This window comes from Ursus arctos, unplaced genomic scaffold (assembly GCF_023065955.2).
Source record: "Ursus arctos isolate Adak ecotype North America unplaced genomic scaffold, UrsArc2.0 scaffold_36, whole genome shotgun sequence".
Lineage (NCBI taxonomy): Eukaryota > Metazoa > Chordata > Mammalia > Carnivora > Ursidae > Ursus > Ursus arctos.
This window is the reverse complement of record NW_026623050.1, coordinates 22,667,165-22,689,104: the sequence shown is the minus strand read 5'-3', so window position 1 is coordinate 22,689,104 and position 21,940 is coordinate 22,667,165. Positions and strand designations below refer to the sequence as shown.

Here is a 21,940-nt window from a genome sequence, read left to right as displayed (position 1 = left end):
ATAAGTCTAACAAAATATGTGTAAGATTTTTATAAGGAAAACTCTGATGAAATTAATCAAAGGAGATCTAGATAAATGGAAAGATATTCCATGGATTGGAAGAGTCAATATTTTTAAGATGTCAGTTCTTTCCAATTTGATTTGTAGATTCATGCAGTCCCAATCAAAATCCTGGTAAGTCATTTTGTTGATATCAGCAAACTAATTCTAAGGTTTATAGAGAGAGGCGAAAGACTCAGCAATATTTACGGAGAAGAAAAAAGTTTTAGGACCTAAAGTACCCAACTTCAGGACTTACTGTGACACTGTAGTAATGAAGACAGTGTGCTGTTGGCAAAAGAATAGACAAATAGAATAGAGACAAATGGAATAGAGAGCAATAAATATAGTCAACTGATCTTTGACAAAGGAGCAGAGGCAATAATGGACAAAGAACAGTCTTTTTGACCAATGATACTGGAAAAACTAGACATTCACGTGCAAAAAATGAATCTGGACACTGACTTTACACCTTTCACAAAAATTAACTCAAAACTAATCATAGACCTAAATGTAAAATGTAAAACTATAAAACTCCTTAAAGATAACATAGGAGAAAATATAGATGGCCTTAAGTTTGGCAATGAGTTTTTAGATACAACACCAAAAGCATGATCCATGAAAGGAAAAACTGATATATTCAACTTCCTTAAAAATAAAGAACTTTTTTATCTGCTAAGACACTGTGAAAAGAAAATGAAGACAAGCCACAAACTGGGAGAAAATATTTGCAAAACACATATCTGATTAAGGACTTGTATCCAAAATATACAAACAACTCTTAAAATTCAACACCAAGAAAACAACTCAATTAAACAATGGGCTAAAGATCTGAGACACCTCACCAGAGAAGATATACAGACAGCAAATGAGCATGTGAAACAATTTTCGGCACCATATGTCGTTAGGGAATTTCAAACTAGAACAACAAGATGCCACTACACGCACATCAGAATGGCTAAATCCAAAAAAGGGACAATACCAAATGTTGATGAGGATGTGAGGCAACAAGAGCTCTCACTCATTGCAGGTGGGAATGCAGAATGACACACTCACTTTTGGAAGACAGTTTGGCAGTTTCTTACAGATTAAGAATAATCTTATTATGTGGTCCAGCAATCACACTCTTTTTTTTTTCTAATTATTTATTTGACAGAGAGAGACAGCCAGTGAGAGAGGGAACACAAGCAGGGGGAGTGGAAGAGGAAGAAGCAGGCTCCTAGCGGAGGAGCCTGATGTGGGGCTCGATCCCATAACGCTGGGATCATGCCCTGAGCCGAAGGCAGATTCTTAACCACTGCGCTACCCAGGCACCCCCAGCAATCACACTCTTAGGCATTTACTTAAATCAGTTGAAAATTTATGTTCAGACAAAAACCTGCACGTAATAGCAACTTTATTCATCATTTCACCACACTGGAAGCAATCGAGATATCCTTTAAAAGATGAATAGATAAACTGTTTATGTGGAACATCCATACAATGGAATATTATTCAACTTAAAAAAAATCTAACAAGCCATGAAAAAAATATGAAGGAAACTTAAATGCAGACTAAGTGAAAAAAGCCAGTTTGAAGAGGCTACCTGCTATATGAGTCCACTTATGTGGCATTCTGGAAAAGGTAAATTGATGGAAACAGTTTAAAAAAAAAAGATGAGTGTTTATCAGAGGTTTTTTGGAAGAGGATGAGGTGAATTGATGGAGCACAGGACATTTAGGGCCGTCAAGAAACTAATCTGTATTATACTGCAATGGGGGATACATGGTATTATGCTTTTCAAAACCCATAGAAGTATACAACACCAAGAGTAAAGCCTAATGTAAACTATAGACTTTAGTTAATGTATCAATAGTCCATAAATTGTGAAAAATGTACCACTCTAATGCACGATATTAAAAAAAGAAGAAACTGATGAGGGGAATAGGGGCATATGGGACATGTCTATACTATCTCCTCAGTTTTCTACAAACTCAAAACTGTTCTAAAAATTAAAATATTCATTTTTAAAACCAAAATAACATGACCAGACAGATTTGAAAAAACAAAGCAAACCTTTTAGAAATAAAAATATAAACATTGAAATTAGCAGATTAGACCCAGCTAAAGAGAACTGGATAACAGAACTGGAAAAACAGCCCAACTGCAACACAAAGACAAAAAGAGATGAATAGAAATAATGGAGCATTCTTCAGTAGAAGATAGAGTGAGTGAACAAATTAAATTAAATTACATGCACACATGCAGCCTGCACAGTCACCTGTCTATAGACATGTAAACATACACATTGGAATACAAAGAAACCATTAAAAATGTCTGTAGAACATTGTTAAGTTTTTAAAAACCAGTTGTAAAGCTCATACAGATGTGAGCTTATTTTATAAAATTATGTGTATATATGTATTAGGCCTAGAGATATGAATATGTGAACTTTTGTTATCTGTGGATGATAAAATTTGAGGTGATTTTTTAGTTTCTCTTCTGTGTGTGGGTTTTTTTTTATAGTTTTAATTGTTTAGAAGAATATATCCCACATTGACAAAAATATATTTTAAAAGAGGGGGGATGGAAAATATGAATAGTTAATGGACATTGAGGGTGGACTCCAAAGGTGTAACACTTGGAGTTCCAGAAGGAGACAGTAGAGAGAATGATATTCAAGGAAATGATGATAATGGTTAAGAATATTCCAGAACTTATGAGGCAGAATTTCACAGACACTACGAGCACAATGCTTGACTTTTGAGGTAAAGAAATTGATACTTGAACTTATTGTGATGAAACTTAAGAACACCAAGGCAAAGACAAGATCTGAAAAGCAACCAGACAGAAAAGGCAAATCATAAACAAGAAGTTAGAGACTTTCAGCAGATTTCTTATGAATATCATTGCAAGATAGAAAATACTGGAATAATAAATATACTCAAAGTATTGTGAGAAAATATTTGTCTATTTAGACTTGTGTAACCTTCTTGGGATATCTCTTGAGAATGAGAGTGCAATAAATATATGTTCAGAATGGAGACTATTCCCACTGAATCTTGATTAAATGAAATTCTAAGGAATCACGAGAAGGAAATTTTTTAAAAATCTTAAATATAGAAATTGTTTGTTGTATAAAATAATAATTTTATAACAAATAAACCCCTGGAGGGGAGCAATTAAACTTCATGTTCCAAGGCTATTATAATTGGGAGAATGTTAAGATGTATATTAGCGTTAAACTTCAAGTCGTTAAATGTGCATGATAAAATATCATGGATGACCAATGAAAGAATAGAAATATAGTGTACAACAAACCAATAAAGTGAGGAAATTTAGTAGTAAAGCCAACAACACCAGTTAGTCAACTAAAAAAAGGAGGCAAGAGAAAATAGGAAGTAAAATAAAGCAAGACAAATCGAAAGCATCAAGTCCAAATATCACATAGTATATAACAAAAGATATAATTACAATAAATACAAATGTATTTAACTTGCCAGTTAAAAGACAAGAGATTATTATATTGACTAAAATAAAATTTAGCCATATCTCATTTAAAGAGACACAGCAAAATAATAAAGACATAGTTGAAAGTAAAAGGATAGGGAAAGGTCTATCAGGGAAATACTACAGAAATACAGAAAAGCTTAGGTAGCTTCACTAATACTAAACAAAAAAGGCTATAAGACACAAAGCTTTATTGGTAATGAAAAGGACCACTTCAAATTGATAAATGGTTATGTTTTACCTGAGAATTTAATAGTTAGGCACTTATATTCACTAATAAAATAACCTAAAGTTTATAAAGATAAAAATGACGACTCTAAGGAATATATTGACAAATCCACCACCAAAGGAAGAGATTTCGACACAGCTTTTTAATTATTGTTCGAACAAGCAATAAAATGTCAATAATAATTTGTCCTGTTACTGGTGATGTTAACATTGATCGCTTGATTAAGGTGCCATCTGCCAAGTTTCTCCAGCGTAAAGTTCCTGTTTTTCCCTTTGTAATTAATAAGTGTCTCGAGGGAAGATACTTTGAGACTACAAAAACATCCAGTCTTTCATTATACTTTACCTGCTGATTTTACCATCCATTAATGACTTTTGCCACCAGCAATTACTACTGTGGTATTTGACAAATGGTGATTATCTAATTCCATCATTGCTTCACAGCTGTTAGTTGGAATTCTATGAACAGAGATTTACTTTATCCCCCACTTACATAGTCGTTAAAAAATTTGTATCATTATGGGCTCTTGGGTGCCTTTTTCATTCTATGGGTGATAATCCCATAGATACCATTATTTACTTGGTTGCTTAAATTATCCCAGTATTGGTCATTGGGAATCCCTTCACATTGGCTCCTGTGTCTTTTTGTTATGTCTCCAACAGTTTTTGAGTATGTACTTGATTTCCAGCATCACGATATTCCAGGATTATATTGTGTTTTCCCTGAAATAAATGATTTCTCCAGTGATCCCTGGTCAGGGAAGAACACTTTAGAGAACACTTTAGATAGTACTCAAAGAAAACTTCTGAAATTGCCTAGAGAAGGTGGAAACCTTCCAAGTTTCAGAGGTATTTGCCAGCCTGTGTACCAACACAGTTATCAGTACAAGTTTTTTAAATGTCATATTATAAGGCTAGGTCTACAAAAAGAATAACTAGTAAAAATGCCAAATATTTTAACATTCAGCATACCAGGAAAAATAGTCATCCATTTTACCATCTAGGTCCAATGGACTCTTCATGTTTTTTAAATTTTAAGTTATTTTATGAAAAATTAACAGAAGTAAGAATAGATAGTGAAACCAAAGAATTTAAACATAGCAAATCATTTTTTTCTCCATATTTTACTGGGTGTTTGGAGGTATTGTCCTGAAATGGGCAAGGGCCTTTGAATGTAACCATCCGCTCATCAGCCATTGTGTATGAAATAGGAAATATTCACGTCATAAATACTGATTCCAGATTTTAAACACATCTCTAATAGGTTATGGCTTACCATTACTTCTGGTACATTTTACATATGCATTTTCACCATGTAATAGTATTGAAAACTTTGAGTGCTCATAATTTTGCATGAAAGACGATGGCTATCTTTTTGCTCCATAATTACAAAATGTTTCCATTTTTAGTTTTATAAACAAATTGATTGATCAAGACAACGATATTTTTTATTTCTACATAACATCTGTTCTTCCAGTCATCTTTATAATATACACCTACCATCAGCATTTGTCCATTTATGAGTCATATCGAGTAAATTTTACCTACAAATATCCTAAAAGTTAAAACAATTGTCACACATGCTTTTGGCCAAACAGGACGGTCCATGTTCTTGTCGCAAAATAGTAAATAATTGACGATCTTATTGAATGACTGATTTAGAATATCATATTTTCTTTGTATATTTATAAATATCTTGTTTGCTCTTTGATTCTTGAGTTTGAGAAAATTTACTTTTTATCCTAAAGACTCGTAGTCCAAGATTTTGCTTAGATGACCAACTTCACCCTCATCAGTAGCGTCTCCAGCCTGTGTGTCTGTCTCTTTGCCTCCATCTGCTGGCTCACCTGCAATTGTGAAATACCTTCCTTTCTTAATCTTCTCTTTCCCGACATGGGCTGAGATGAAATATTCTGAATTCCCAGCTTTTCCATAAAAGAATATGACAAAGATGGTATCTCCAGACTTCTTGTTTGTGGTTTCGAAAGATGCTGCGTTCGTTTGGACAGCACAATAAGAAAGCTGAAGAATGATGAGATAGTTTTGATGTACTTATTTATTCGTTTCTGGGCAGTTCTATAATTTTTCGTTTTGTTCTTTCTTAGCATGGTTGGAAATAAATGATGAGTGATAATGGGATAATTCCTAGAATGATGAAATAGCAAAATGTTTCAAGATACAGGGAAAGATCCCTAAGGTCCTGTAATGTATCTTAAATTCATAAGATGATCCATGTACCTAAATGAAAGCAGTAAGAGAATGAATGAATTTTATCCTGTTAAAATTAAGTAATTAAGTAATTTTTCTCTTTGATCTTTGGAAGACCTCTAAGAATCGATCAAAGTCATGAAATATCAGTTCTTACATTTAGTTAAAACTGCTCAGTACTGAAGTTAAAAACTAGAATTGGATTAAAACGATTAAGAAGTTTCATTCAAATCGTGAATAAAGAGAATAAGAAATACTGGCAAGACCCATCTTCCTTAAACCTGACGATGCTCTGGAAGCGAAGCTGATCTCTTAATTTTTTCCCTTTGTTTCCTCAGAGATCATAGTGTGTTTCAAAGGAGTATGCAGAGCTGAGGAGCTGGGAGCTGTCCGGAAGTTTGTTAAGCAGAGTGGAAAGGGAACTAGACCAGGAGTCCAAGAACTATGGATCTGATTCAGGCTTGGACACTAACTAGTTGTGTTTCTTTGGGCTGAGCAATCCTGCAAACTCAGACGTAGTGGAGAGAGCTGTGGACGGACTCAGAGCCACGAGACCTGCTTTGTCAGACTCTTAACCTCCCATCCTCTCAACTTTCCCACCTTCAGTAGAGATAATAAAATCCTGCCATTAGTGTTGTTGCTAATATTTAATGAACTACTAGGGACTGGAAGATCCTGGAGGGCTGGAACTGCCAGTCATCTTTGCCTGTGCTGCTTCTAGAAGTAGCTGAGTATTTATGGAATAAGTGAATCCATTACATTAAACGTGTTTATAAATTGTACATTTAAAATGTTATGCAATTACAGGGTCATTGTGTTTGTGCTTTTTACATATGAATTAAGTACTTATGGAGATTAAGGTTTCTTCCCCCTTTATCTTAAAAAGCCTTCAGGGGGCTCCTGGGTGGCTGAGGCAGGTGAGGATCCGACTCTTTGATTTCCCACTCAGGTCGTGATCCCAGGGTCCTGGAATTGAGTCCTACATCCTATGCAGGGCTCCTTGCCCAGCGGGGAGCCTCCTTCTCCCTCTGCCTGCCGCTCCCCCTGCTTGTGAGCACGTGTTCTTGCTCTCTCTCTCTCTCTCTCTCTCTGACAAATAAAATCTTAGGGAAAAAAAAAGATTGTCCCCCTCCCTTTGCACCTTCCCCCACTCTTGCTCTAAATAAATAAATTAATTAATTAATTTAAAAAATCTTTAAAAAAACCTTCGGGAAAAGAAGGCTCCTTCAACACAGGCTCATTGTTTTATCAAATCAAGGAAAAATAAAGCTTTGGAATAATCTAGAACTTGGTATTTAAAATAATAGATCTAGCCTCATTAGCCTCACCTGTGACCATTAAAATGGCAGACAATAACAAATCAGTTTATCACTGTGTTTATTTTAAACTGACTGATGGCTCATAAGTTCAGAAATTTTCATTATCAGGCTATAAATTTTATAGAGTAAAATATCTTTGTGTATTCTTTGAGCTTTCATAGTCCGAGAAAATTTGTTTGAGTTTTTCTCTTTAATATCAATAAAAATTTTTACATTTCTCTTCCTGTATTTTCTCTCTTTCTTCAACTCATTTCTTACAAATCTTCTGAGATATTAACTTGAATAATTTTTTAAGCTGTTAGTCTCTTCGCCATTTTAGTAGAATCTCCATTTCCTTTACAAGGAAACCAACAGTCTTAAGAAATCCTTGAGAGACCAGTTTGAAAGCCAGGCCTTTTCCCTTTGCCGAGCTGTGTAACCTGCCCAGCAAAGGGAAAGAAACCTAACTTGGATTTACACATCTAACTTGTTTAACTCACTGATGAGTTTGCTCAGAGTCATTGCTCAGTTCAGGATCTGACTATAAACTAGGTGAAAGCTTACTTATTCCAGCACCCTGCAAGTTCCCTTGTGACGTTACTTATACCTCTGACAGAGGAACCAGGATGTAAAGCTTGATGACTACTAGTTCCTTCACTCCTTTTGGATATCGGCCAGAGTTTGGACAATCAGTAATTCTTTTCTCAGCCTTACTGTATTGTTTGTATGTACGTGACCCTCTGTCCTTCCATCTTTGTTTGACTCGCTCACTGGTTGGAGGTTCACCAGAGGTAAGCAGTACGTTTCATCTTTGGATAAGCTTGAGGTAAAAATATCATAGAGGAAATTCCTGAATTCCGGGAGAGGCTGGACTGCATACTCTTCGAGGGTCTCTTGTAATGCTTCAAACTCTACACTTCACTTATAGGCCAGCAAACACAGAGAACAAATATTACTCTCACGGTACTTCCGTAATACTTGGCCATTGGTTGGCTTCCTATCACCCATCTCACCGGTCCCCTTCTGTTGTCTGCTCCCTTAGATTTTTATTAACAACGAGTGGCAGAACTCAGAGAGCGGGAGAGCCTTCCCTGTCTATAATCCAGCCACAGGAGAGCAGGTGTGTGAAGTCCAGGAAGCAGACAAGGTATGTCCTTAGCAGAAGTTCCCTGTGCCATAACTGCCTTCGCACAACAGAGCACTAAGCTAGTGCTCTGCAGACACCAGCACTGACGTTCGTTCATCCCCTTTTTCCTGAAAGCAGGTGGTTCTTCCTTTATTTGGAGGGTGACCTCTCCTCAGTTGTGCCTCTTCCTCTCTCACAGGCAGACATAGACAAAGCGGTGCAGGCAGCCCGCCTGGCTTTCTCTCTTGGTTCAGTGTGGAGAAGGATGGATGCTTCAGAAAGAGGCCGTCTGTTGGACAAGCTTGCAGACTTGGTGGAACGAGACAGGGCAGTTCTTGCAGTAAGTAGCCTAAAAAAACATTGAGTCTTTACCCTGAATTTACCATTCCACTGAAACGCAGACTCCTCAGTCTTTCCGAAAGTGTGATGTGAAGCCGGACCTGGGGAACCGGCTGAGAAGTACCTAAAACACAGGAAAAACGAGAGGGCTGCGGCTTTGGGGATCAGCCAGGGGAGTGCAGACCAGCTGAGAGTCTCCCGCTTCTGAGGAATAAAACATGAGCTCCCCAAGACTGGTCAGGACCTCCCTGCCTTCCTTTCGAACCGTATCTCACCCTTGACAAACAACACAAAACAAAACCTGTTCAGCAACAGGGGAGTCACCATGAAGCCTGCGGAGAACCAATCCCAAATGATTCATTTGAGAATCAAATAGGACTGTTTTTGTTTCGCTCCCCAGAGTTAACCTCTCCTGACTAAAGAGAGTCCTTCGGAAGCAGAGGGCCTCGCATAACAGGTCTGCTCCCTTTGTTCTCCTGCCACTTTCTAGAACCAGTGAAAAGGAGAGATAGCCAGGGACAGCAACGTTCTTTCCCCTCAAGCATTTTCTCACCTAAGGAACTTCCTCTCTCTTACTGGTGTCTGTGTTTGTTTGTTTTTGCTCTTTTTAAATAAAAGTCAATTTCTTAGAAAATATAAACTGCCAGGAAACTGGAACCATTTGGGAATGTCTGTGTCTGATGCCAGGGATCGCCACCTCAGTAAGCCGCAGGTGATCGATCCATTAATGTCGAGGACGTCCTTGTTCAGTCAGTGTCCTCCCTTCTGCGCTGGAAAGCAGGGCACAATTGGCTTGCTCACTGTCACTTCCGCCATGCCTCTTCCTTCCAGCCGTCCCCTTCAGGGATCTGTGCATAGGATGGGAACAAAAATGAATTCATTTGCAGAGATGATTTGGAACTCTGTATGTAACATTTACTTTTCTATAAAAACACTTTCTAACCTGGCACTTCAAGGAAATGCATTTTGTGAACAAGGTGTTCCGCAGTAAAGTAGCTCCTTCTCAGATATTCACAAGACACCGAGCACGTGAGAGACCCTGGAAAGTCTGCTCACTGCTTCTCACGCTTAAACCTAAGCCTCAACACTGCTTCTCTGGCTAATCAGTCAATCCTGTGCAGAACTGAATACTTTGGAACACCTGGGGGCAATGCTGTTCTCTATGCTTTTCACTGGATTATAATTTCTTTGCGACTGAAAACTCTATTTTACTTCTTTTTTTGTAATCCCAGCACAGTTCCTCGTACATAAACAGTTGGGGGGGGGGAGGGGAGCACATGGATGGTCTTTAAGTGTCTGCTTAATTGAGTGAAATCTACACAATATTTACAACATCCCACTAACAATACGTACTAGATAATGATGTCGTTGATTTCTGCAATTATATTTTCACATCATAAAATTCAAATGCCATGCTTTTTCTGACATTCTGTCTCACTGTGATCATTCTCTTTTGCCATTACACCTAAATGGTATTTCTCCTTTTAAACACTCCGAGCCATGGGAGGAGTAAGTTTTAATAAGCAATAGCCTCTGGAATATAGGGGAGCTCCTGACCAGAGAGCGAAGTTAATACCTCATCCAAGTACACATAATTAATTGAAAATAAACACAGGTGAATTTGGCTGGTGTCAACAGCTCATCGGGACTGTTTAGGTGGCCCAGATCCTGGTCGTTGACTCTGCTTCCCTCAGCGCTGCGTAGAACTGGGCTGTGTGCTGGCTGCATGGAGAATGTAATGCCCATCTCACGAGTATATAAATGTCCTAAAAAGACTGGGAGATAATTTGATTCCCTTTAATAAAGATGAGCCAATATACAGTGGTAAGCAATGTGATCTTTTAAAACGAGTCCCATCTTCTACACATCGTAAGTGGGTAAATTGCAATGTAAGTAATTGTATCTTCATGGCCTCAAATGGAGAACATTTCCATTTTAGTTTTGTCAGCACTCGAGTCATTCTCACACCAGTATGTTATCAAATGTGCTTACAGAGAAGGACGTGAGATTATAAACATATGTATTTGCTTATTTAATTTGTTAAACTTGTAGCACCTTTGATATTTCTCAAGTTGAAATACTCTTTTCTCATTTCAGTGTGTTCAGTTGGAGTTTTTAGTTGTTGCTACAGATTTAAGCAGTTTAGGAATATGTCATTCAAACAGTAACATTTATAATCCAGAACTGCTCAATATGTCTATTTTTATTAAATGCACCAGATACTTCCCTATTAATAGGTAATGGTTGTTAACATAAATATTTACAAAAAAGCAGCCCTGGAGTTGTTAAAGTGTGAGCTTCCCTAGAGGAGATCTTGTTTATTTGATGGTAATAAATAAACTCGCTGTGCACTGTGGATATTCCATTTCTCAGCTGGAGTCTTGGCAGCGGTGGAAAACGTTTTACATTCTCGTCAGTCGCATAAAAGCCCATGTCCCCGCTTCTCTTTATGGATTCAGATTACTGGCGTAGACTCCAAAAAATCCCCACGCAGCTCTGATCATTAATATAACAGAAGCTGGTTTGACAGGCAGAACATCTCTTTATCATCAGTTGAAGAAATGTCATGTTTATGTATTATTGGGGTAGTGGTTCCTGGAGACACCCAGGCACAAGACCATGCACGTGTGTATTCATTGTGGTCTTTACTAGGAGCTAAACTAAGCTGTTAGTGCTAAAAATCTGTTTATTTGGGAAGTCAGAGTTGACCAGGTATGCATCATTATTCATATTCATTCATATCCTCTCTCTTCCTTTTTTTCTTCTGCTCCAGAAATTATTTAATATATCACTAGAAAGCTCTCTCCATTTCTTTTCCTACAGACCATGGAATCCCTAAATGGTGGCAAACCGTTCCTGCAAGCTTTTTACGTGGATTTGCAGGGGGTCATCAAAACCCTTCGGTATTACGCAGGCTGGGCTGATAAAATTCACGGGATGACCATTCCTGTAGGTATGTGATATCTGAGTACATTGAAAGGGAAATGTGAGGCTCCACCAGAAACACGCTTTCACCATCAAAACACAAACAGCCGTCCCATAGCAGACAGGAGCACACTCACAGCAGCTTGAACGGAAGAACCGAACAGACCACATCACCAACTCTGACAGCATCCGTGTTTCTGTATGTGGACGGTCCACACATGAGTGCAGTGGCAAGCCACTTCCACCCATACAGCAATCAGCTAAGGCGCAGGTGGGCTTGTCAGCCGCTAAGCTCTCAGCCCTGCGCTCCGTCAGGCACTGGGGGTGCGGAGAGGTGTCAGACATGGGGAAGTCAGGGAAAATTCCACCAACATTAAGACTTGGTCCTTCCCCTCCTGAAACATGAGATCTATGTGTTTGGAAGAAAGTACTCTAAAATGTTAACAATTGTCTCTTAGTGGTGAGATGGTAGATAATTTATTTCTCTTTTTTATACTTGTCTGTATTTTCTGTAATGACCACGGATTACCTTCACAATCTGTAAAAACAACAACCATCCTTTCTCTCAAGTCCAGGTTAGGGGATAAAACCCACAGCAGAAACAAAGACCTCTGTGGGAGAGTTACAATTAGCTGCTGAGTCGTGTGGCTTGGCCTTCAGTGCTGTGGTCCTGTAAAGGGGAGGGGAGGTGTCCAAACTGAGCTCGTCCACGGACAGGGCCCGACCTGCTCAGCAAGTGCTAGCCATAGCTGCTACCAGACCGAAGTTTCACAGCAACCCCCAGGGGAAGGCAGTATTATTAGCATCCTCACTGACAGAGGAAGAAACTGAGGCCCTAGTGATGCTAAGTAATTTTCCTAATTGGCCGGCAAAGTAAGTTGTAGAGCCGAAATTCTTATGTTAGAGTCTGGCGAGTCACTTCACTAGCTCCTGCATTTTAGATTCTGGGGGGAAGACATACCACGAGAGGAAAGGGAGAGGCTGAAGGAGATGGGAGGATGTCGGTAGCAGAGAACAGACGTAAGGAAAGGAAACACATGTTCCTTGAGTGGCTGCTAAGTGCTGTGCCAGGTACTCTCTACCTTCGTGTTCTGGAACAGCCTGCTTTCCGCGTGTACACTAGGAGGAGTGGAAGGTAGGGCTGGGCCTTCCTAAGTCAAGTGTTGCTTTACCGGAAAAGGGGGTGGCTGGCTGGCAGTGCGGATGGACGGCTTGGAGCGGTGCTGCTCAGACTTTGACGCCTGTCTGTATCACTTGGGATCTTCCTCAAGTGCATCTTCCGCCGGAAGATATCGGGGGTGGGGCCCGAGCTTCTGCATTCCTGCCCAGCTGCCGGCTGCCGCCTGTGCAAGGGCTTCTCTGCCTCGAGCAGCGAGGACAGGATCCAGAGACCGGCACCAGCCAAGCTGGCTCGTGTGACGCTTCACTCAGGTATGGGCCAAGTAGAGCAGTCGCAGTGAGAGTGGAGAAGAGACTTCAGAGGTCTGTTTCAGTCTATTTTAAAATTACCTCCATGAATGATGGCAGCATGCAGACCGTTAGTCTTTAGAAAATGGGTTTGCAGCCGTAGGCACTCCTCTGTGCCGTCCAGAGGTTTTCCTTGTTTAGCAGATTGAGGATGGAGAAGACTGCTCCGCGGGAATGTCAGACTCAGTGCAGTCCTGGCTCTGAGGATTTTACAGAGCTCCTCTGTCTAGCATCACTGGCAGGATTTAGGAACGGCCGGAGTGGAGCAGGGTTACTATGTGGTATGAGCATACCTGTTGCAGGGCCTGGGAATTAAAATGTTTGTTCAAAACAGAACATGGGTCAGCTTTTTTAGGTTGGCTTCCCCTATGACAATGCAGGAAGGTAAATAAGACCGAGACCAAAGGCCCTGAGTTTTTTGCCCCTCCTCCTCCGCCATTTCACTATTAAAACAAATATGTTTGGGGCATTTAAATATCTTTTCTTATGATTTACAAACATCTTAAGAAGTAAGATGAAACAGAAGGCTGGACACGTACATCTCTATTTGGCCTAAAAATGTCTTAGTGTTCTTTTGCTTTCTTGGGAGAGAAGACCCTGATTAGATCAAGATTTCCTGAAGTCTCTGATGTTTGATGCTTTATTTTACTTCATCTGACAAGAGGTGGTTGGTGCATAGGCCTCACTGTTTCCATCTGATGCTCTTTGGAGATCCTGAGGACGTTGACGTAGGAGTTAGAAACACAGGGTTTCGAAAAGGCTGCCATGATCATGTCTCTCACCTTTAAGCACAAACTGGTGTTCAGCCCGTGAAGGAGAAAAGTGAGGAATTCTCTTAAGTCCTAAGGAATATTTAGTTTCCCTAATTTTTCTCAAAGTACATTTAGAGGGATACAAGGTGAGGGACGCTTCAGGTGGCCAGGCAGTGCTCCTCGGAGGCTGGGCATTTGAGGTGGAAGAGCTCTCACTGTGGTGCCTCCCGCAGAACAGGGAAGGCTGGAGGCAAGGTGAACTTGGCAGCTTTCCTCTCTGTTCCAGGTTTAGGTACAGTTGCTTAAAGCCTATACTTGCCTGTAGGCTCCTGAGAATTCAGCTCCTTGGCCCCTCTGGCTAGTTCAGTGCTTAAGGAATCTGTACTGAACCGGGTGAGGGGATAGAGGAAGGTCAGGGAAAGGGGAGGGGTCATTACTATCCACTTACTTGTTCTCAGATGTGTTCAGTCAATCCATTTGTGTTTGTCATTTGTAACTCCATAATTTAACATCAGCTTCATTTTGTCCCTGTATTCTTGGCTTTTTCCACTGGAATCTGGAATATAAGAAGTTTATTAGTCTTTAACCATGTGGTCTTTATTGTGTTACGTACATTTCTTTGTGAAATACCCTAATTTTACATTTGGAATTATAATATAAAGGAATAACATAGTTTTTATTTACATAGTACTTGATTGTGTAAAGTGTTCTTTCACCCACAGGACCCGTGTGATTCTGTGTGTGTGCCTGTGAGGCAGATTGGGTTTTAAAAGGTATTGTACCCATTTTACAGATAAGAAAATGAGACAGCAAGGGTTTAGCGTCTTGAACAAGGTGACATGGCTAGTAAGTAGCAGGCCAGAGATTCAAACCCGAGTCTCTCTCTGCCTAAGCCATTATGGTCCCTCTTCTTATGGAGACCGGCTCAGCAGGACAGGAAGATGAAGAGGCCAGTCACCTGGTGAAGCCTTTAATCCTCTGCAGATGGTTAGGTTAACAGACTTTCGCTTCCTGTTGCTCATGGTAGTTGTGTTCTGTAAAGTTGGCTTGGACACTGAATCAGCAAATACCAAACCGTTGCTTCTGGAGGAAAGACAGAGGTGAAAAGTACCGTTCTGTCTGGTCACCCATTAAAAGTAAACCTTTGGAAAAATTTTTTTTTATTTTAAAATATAGATCACTTTGTTTTCATTGAAGGACATCGTATGGTTCATCCAGCTTAGTATCTCTGACTCTAAAGGATAAGACCCAAAGAGAGTAGGGGGAATTATGCTCTTGTCTCTTTCACTCCTTCCCATGTAGGGAGGCAGGGCGATCTGCCCTGTAACGGGGAGAGAGCTATTCCTCCATCTCCTCTCCCAGGCATCAGCTTCAGCTTCTCAGTCATTCAGTCTTTCCTTCATGCATTCATTCATTCGATAGATTTTTTGTTGTGTTGTGTTTTATTTGTTTGTTTTTGAGCACCTGCTGTGTTTCCTGTCTTGGGGAAAGCACTGGAGATACAAAGGTGAGTAAGTAAGATGGTTAAAGAACAGTAAAAAAACAACAAGGTGGACAAGTGATTGCAACACAGTGTGGCTTATTCGGCCGTGGCATCATGCGTTCAATGGGACGCCGTAGGAGAGGCACCTCACTGGGTATTAAGGCTTCCTGGAGAAGGCGGTGAGATGTACAGGATGGTCCTTGAGGGTAGTTCAGTGAGATGGAGGTAGGGTCATCATGGGTGGTGACAGTAGCCTGTGCAGAGCATGGAGGGTGGACAGGATGGTGTGGCGGTGGGTCTGACGGCATAGCCAGGTGGGGAAGATGGTGGGGCTCAGAGGCCTGGTAAAGCATGGTACAAGCTGTATTTCAAAGCTGTGGCAAGTCACTGAAGTCTTTTAAATGACAAACGCCTTGATCAAAATTGCAGTTTACAGAGAGCACTTTGATTATATAATCGATACCTAGAGCAAGGACCTGCTTTTTTCCCCTCCCCCTGAACCGTAACCCTCCTTCAGAATATTTGAGAAGAGGAGAACAGGTCATGGCATGAGCACTTTGAACCTTCTGCTGGGCAGCTGTTTCTCCCTCTGAATTGAGGGCTTCTCCCAGCCCTCCCCATCCCCCCTCACGCAAAGCCCACAGTCGGACACTATCACGGAGTCCTGCAATATCAGTGTGATTCACAAGGGTCTCGGTGTTGTTCACTTGACAACACTGGTTTTTATTTCCTGCCGTGGTATTCAATGGAACTGTTCTTTCGGACCATAAATCCTAAGCTTTGACCCTTTTACTATGGCACCATCTAATTATGCTGATAAATAAAAATCATTACTGTGATTTATTGATCACTTTGTGCCATTATATTATCTCTAATCTCACAGCAGCCCTGCAGGGGGAATATTATTTTCCCCATTTTGATTATTTTTAACCTATATCAAAATCTTCTGCTTCCGTTCATGTCCACAGACTCCTTGTGATGGAGGAAGCACCCAAGCTTGTTTTCAGTTTACCGAGGGAGAAATGGAGGTTAATCGATTTACATGACTGAAGATTTTTCTCTGTAACAAGTGTTGATTTCCTTGATTTTGTGATATGTAAGCAGGGAAAACATCCGTGCTTTAAGCTGAATTCTGACATGAAAGTGGCCTTATGATACATTAGACTATAGCAAAGGCTAAAAAATCTACCCAGATCATATGTAATTATTTATCCACTACACCCCCTTTCAGTTTTACCTTTTAAACTGAAGAATAGGCTAAAAAGGTGCAGACATTGACTCAAATCATAAGGCGCTGCCTTCAGCAGCTCAGTCTAGTTTAGTGTTGTTGACCGAGACTGTGCGTGGTGAGGTCCCTCGTTCACTCAGACCGAGAGCGAGGAGCTGTTTGCTTGGCCCACCTACAGAGAACCCAGGGTCCTTCCTAGGACCTGAAATGCTGGTGACAGGAGGTTGTGACGTCTGCTTCATATGTGATCTCTTTGAGAGTTTAGGGTTAAAAAAGCCCTGAGGGGTCCCAAGGCCAGTCTACTCATTTGTCAGACAAAGAAACGGAGGCCGAGAAGTCTCTTTCTTCCCAGAGCACGTGAGGGAGCAGGGTGGAGCTAAGCGATCTTCCTGACTCAGGAACATGTGATCTAACCTCTGAGAAGCTGCTAGCAGACTCTTGGGAAGGACAGTGTTAGACCATCACACGCTAACATCGAGTCTCAGTGTTTGTATAGGCCTTTATAGGGTTTATCATTATAGCTGCAAATGTTCAGTGAGGTCTGTTCGGTGTCAGAATACATAGGTATTGAATCGGGGACATAATGGAATAACTCAGTGTAGCTGGTCTAATTGTTGAATACTGGGGTCATCACGAGGGCTACTAACTCCTCGAAACAGACTAGAGATTCCATTCACTGAATCGTGTTATAGCATTTTATGCTATTAAATAAACTCACTTTTAGTGAGTATATAAAATTTGCTGTAGTTCTTGAAATACTCTTAGTATTGTAACTGGAAGCTATTTCTTGAAGTTCATGTTAGATACATTCCTCCTCAATTTCTGGCACATTTCAGATTTTTCTGATTTTATTGACATACTGTCTAAACATACTCAAGTTCATGCAGAGACTGTGCCAGTGGCCGGTATTCCTATGAGAATAAAAATTTTGTAGAAAAATTCTTTCAATCAATGATAAGCTCTGCCTTAAGAAGTAAGGATAACTCTGGAGGAATAATTCAAATAATGAAGTTGTTCTAACGAACTAAATAATTGCTGTCTGTCCTGTGTAGTTTGACAAGTTCCCATCAAGAACATAGAACAGTGGCTTGACATTTCCCAAATACAGAAGAGGCTTGCTCTATTATTCATTTCTAGGGGTCAAAGGCTTTTCTTAATATAATTCTAGAAATGGCTCAATTTACTAATAAAATTTGATCCATAGGTCAACCAGATTCATGGTATAATAACATATTTAATTGTAAGATTTTTTTATATTCTTAATGAGTTGTAAAAATTCAAATACAAAAACACGTCAGAGAAGTTGTCTCTGGGTGAACTTGAACTCCTTTCAAGAGTGGTATTGATTACCCTGTATTTTTTACTTTTTTGAGTGAAAGAGAAAAGAGGCTGAGAGAGAGAATTCCTACATGTGTGATTTTGTATTTCTGGTTTGGTATCTCATCTCTTCTTTAATTTTCTCCACCACAGTTATGATCTAACTTGTTGGCTCTGAATTTGGAATCCAGAACATTTTTCTGGTATTCTCATCAAATATAGTCCTTTCTTGCTGAGTCTGAACTCTCCCTGTAATATCTCATATTTGGTAAGAAGACCTAAGATCATCATAGCCTTAAAACAGTATCTGTTTGGGTGGAGATCTTTTTCTTTTTCTTTTTCTTTCTTTTTTTCTTTTTAGAGGTGGTGGTGCAGAGGGAGAGGGAGAGAGAGAATCTTAAGCAGGCTTCATGCCCAGTGTGGAGCCCGACACAGGGCTCAGTCTCACAACCTTCAGATCGTGACCTGAACTGAAATCAGGAGTCGGACGCTTTGACCAACTGAGACGCCCAGGGGCCCTAAGATTTTTTTCTATATTCAGCTGAAGCACTCTATCGCACAAAGCAAGAGAAATGAAGGGAATACCCTATAAGTCATCTGGCCATATTTAGAGCACATTATTAGCATAAAAGGTGGGGAAATGGGCTGTAATTTTCTCTTAGGCAGAGAAGAGTACTCTTTATGTAGCATCTGAGGTATATGAGAGAGAGAGAGAGAAGTAACACTCTGTTACCCTTGGAGTTGGCTCTGTTTCCATGAAGAGGAGAGAGGCACTTAGTCCCAGGCTGCCCCATCTGAGGGGAGGAGGTGTCGATCTGCAGTGTTCCCTTTCTTTCTTACATACTGGAATTTATGTGAGTTCTCTGTGTCCACATAAAAAGTCCTCAAAGAATCATCTTGACTCTTCACAAAAGGGTGATCCTTTTTTCCCTCCTTGGCACTCCTAGATGTCATACTGCTGTTCTGTGGTTTGTGATATCCACCTAAATCCAACCCTCTATTCACAGAAGAGTCTTTAATCTATTTTGAAGGGCAATGAACTTGAAATCTGATGACCCAGATTCAAGTCTTGATTAAACTTGGTTTAATCAAGTTAAGTCACTTTAGATCTAACCTCTCTGTGCCATTTTTTTCTCTACTTACAAAATACTGGTAATAACTGTTACCCTATGTTTTTTTCATAGAGTTGTTTTGAGCACGAAATGAGATAATGTCAAAATAGTTTGCTAAGGGGCGCCTGGGTAGCGCAGTTGTTAAGTGTCTGCCTTCGGCTCAGGGCGTGATCCCGGCGTTCCGGGATCGAGCCCCACATCGGGCTCCTCTGCTGGGAGCCTGCTTCTTCCTCTCCCACTCCCCCCTGCTTGTGTTCCCTCTCTCGCTGGCTGTCTCTCTGTCAAATAAATAAATAAAACCTTAAAAAAAAATAGTTTGCTAAGCTCTATAGAAAGACATGTTTTTGTTCTTAATTTAGTATTTTTAAAATATTAAAAAGGTTGATCAGATTCTCCTCCGCTTAATCTTCTTTCAGGCAAATCAGTAGAGTCATCAGAGAGGCAAACAGTAAAATAAACAGACATGAAGTCAGCAGCTGTAAAGCAGCTGTGGGTCCTCACGATCCTCGTGGACCCTCTTTGCTCTTTTGGTTCCTCCGAAGCTCGCTAGCTGGAGCATGGTCCGTAGATCAGAAGCACCATAATCGTCTGGAAGCTTGGAGAAATGCAGACTCTCAGGTCCTACCCCAGACTCACTGATTCAAAAACCATTTTAACAAGCTGTCCAGGTGCTTCATATGCACAGTTCAGTTTGAGAAGCCCAGTAGCATACCACATGGCACTGGAGCGTGCAGGATCATTCTACACAGTAAAGTAGTGAGCATTCTTCATTTTAATTACTAGGTTTGAAGAAAATATTGCTAGCTCATGAAACCTGTTGTTTCATAGGTTTTTCTAAGGTGGGGCTAACAAGTAGCTTTTTACATATTTTTTAAAAGATAATGTAACAAATTATTAAGTAACAGAGTAAGTGATGTACTTGGATGTGATGAAAATTATGAAGGTGGCCTTGGGGTAACGTTAGCGGAGAAGCCTGGTGGGATTCAGGGCAGGGTTAGAGTAGCTTGGAGGACCTCTGTGGTGCCGTTAGCCCTAGCCAAAGGTATGCCTAGAAGGCATAGTTCTCATGTTTGCCCGGCACCCCTGGTCAGACTCGGGGTGTCCAGAATCATCTTCACTAACCAGATGAGAATACAGACTGAGCTCAAGGTCAGGGCCCCTTTATCTCTTTCACACAGGATTCTTTGGGGAAGAGTTCAAGCACCAAAGTACCCTTTATTTCTTTATTCCCTGCTTAGAGGAGCTGTAGAGATGGAAGATTCTTCAGTCCATTCTTTGTGTCAGCCTTGAGCTAAGTGTCAAATCTGTGGACAGTTTATCCAAGGAAGTGTTCATTCCCCATGTTTCTCTTGGGACACAATTATGGAGTCAAGTTCAATTCCTTATGAGGTCAGCCTTGTAAGATTTCGCCCACATTTTGTTTCTCTTTCATTTCTTCAGGAACTTTGGAAATTATATAAGTAATACAACTAAATTCTTCAGCCATCAGACTGTAGAGGGGGGACATGCTTCCTCCGAACCGCTCCAGCCTCCCACATGTGCTGCCGCAGTAAACGCCTGTGGGGTTCTTCAGCCCAGATCCCCATCTTTTCTCAGCCCGTTTGTATCCCCTCTTGACATGATACTCTGATTCTGTCATCTGTGCTGAGCCACCCGGGGCCGTCACCTTAGCCAAGTTACACTTGAGTTGGGATGATTTCTGTGCAAATGAAACCGTCTAGCCTCTTGATCAGGGTTATTGCTCCTTATGAAACACCTTCCGGGTAGAAGAGACTGACATCACATTTATATCTTACACACACACACACACAAAGAGAAGCAGTAAAAGGTATTGATATTAAAAAATTTTTTTTTCAGAGATTGTAAGTTGAAAAAGGACAGTAACTTGTACTTTTGTAAGGAATGGTATCTGAAAATTCTTGAGCTGTCTGCATACAAAGCTAAGAGCGTTGATTTGATTTTTAAAGTATTACCCAGACTTCTTATTGTCATCCTATGGACAGTTTCCACATCTGGGCTACTTTTGCTTTAGTGGGGATATACACTAAAATAATTTCCTTCTTACAGTTGTTGAATGCTATTTCCTAATTTCTTCCATTTAAAGCATTGTCATTAAACAAAATGTGGAGATGGGCAGCACATATTGGGGAAAATTTTTGCATATGCACACGACAAAAATCTAATTTCCTTAATGTACGTACGTAGAGTTCTTCAACTGACTAAAAAGTTGAATAACCCAATAGGAAAAGGGCAAAAGATATAAATTTGAAGAAAACAATTGCAAATGGCCAGTAAACATGAGAAGATATTCATGCCATGTATCTACCATGAAACACAAATCAAAACAAGTTGTCATTTTCCACCTGTCAAGTTAACTGAAATTATAAAATGTTTGAAAAGCCCCAGTGTTAAAGAGAAACATAGGAAACATGGGAAAAAATACCATGTATTTGTTGGAATCATAAATTATGTAACTTTTCTGAAGGATGATTTGGCAGTATTTATCAAAATGGGAAATGCACATACACTTTGACCATGAAATTCCACAGATATGCAAAGATAATGTGAAATGATCATGTTTAAAGCATTATTTATAATAGTCTAAACTGAAAGCAATCTCTGTGTCCCTCAGGACAGTTTATAGCAGTTATAAGTATTTACTGAGCCAGTGGAATAGCATTCAGCAGTTTAAAAAATGTGTAAGCTATATATGGAAGAAGAGTGAGAAAAAATGTAGACGACTGTGAATAATATGGCCATATTTATATTTCTTAAAAAGCCGGAGGAAGGAATAAAAGGATGCTACATATACTTGTATGTGAAAAAAAAAGTTCTTTGAAAAAATACACCAGCAACAGATAGCTGTAAATTCTGGGAAGAGGTCCAGGAAGGGGAGAGACCTTTAATTGTTTTAAAATGCCTAATTTCG

The 21,940-nt window shown here is 40.0% G+C and overlaps 1 protein-coding gene across 1 annotated transcript in view; it reads left to right on the top strand.

Annotated features, from left to right (window-relative positions):
- Positions 1-21,940, top strand: part of ALDH1A2 (aldehyde dehydrogenase 1 family member A2) — a 95,512-nt gene that overhangs the window by 31,273 nt on the left and 42,299 nt on the right. The window contains exons 2-4 of the mRNA XM_026518572.4: positions 8,305-8,409; positions 8,588-8,728; positions 11,551-11,680. Coding sequence (XP_026374357.1) covers positions 8,305-8,409; positions 8,588-8,728; positions 11,551-11,680 — 376 coding nt within the window. The remainder of the gene's footprint in view (positions 1-8,304; positions 8,410-8,587; positions 8,729-11,550; positions 11,681-21,940) is intronic.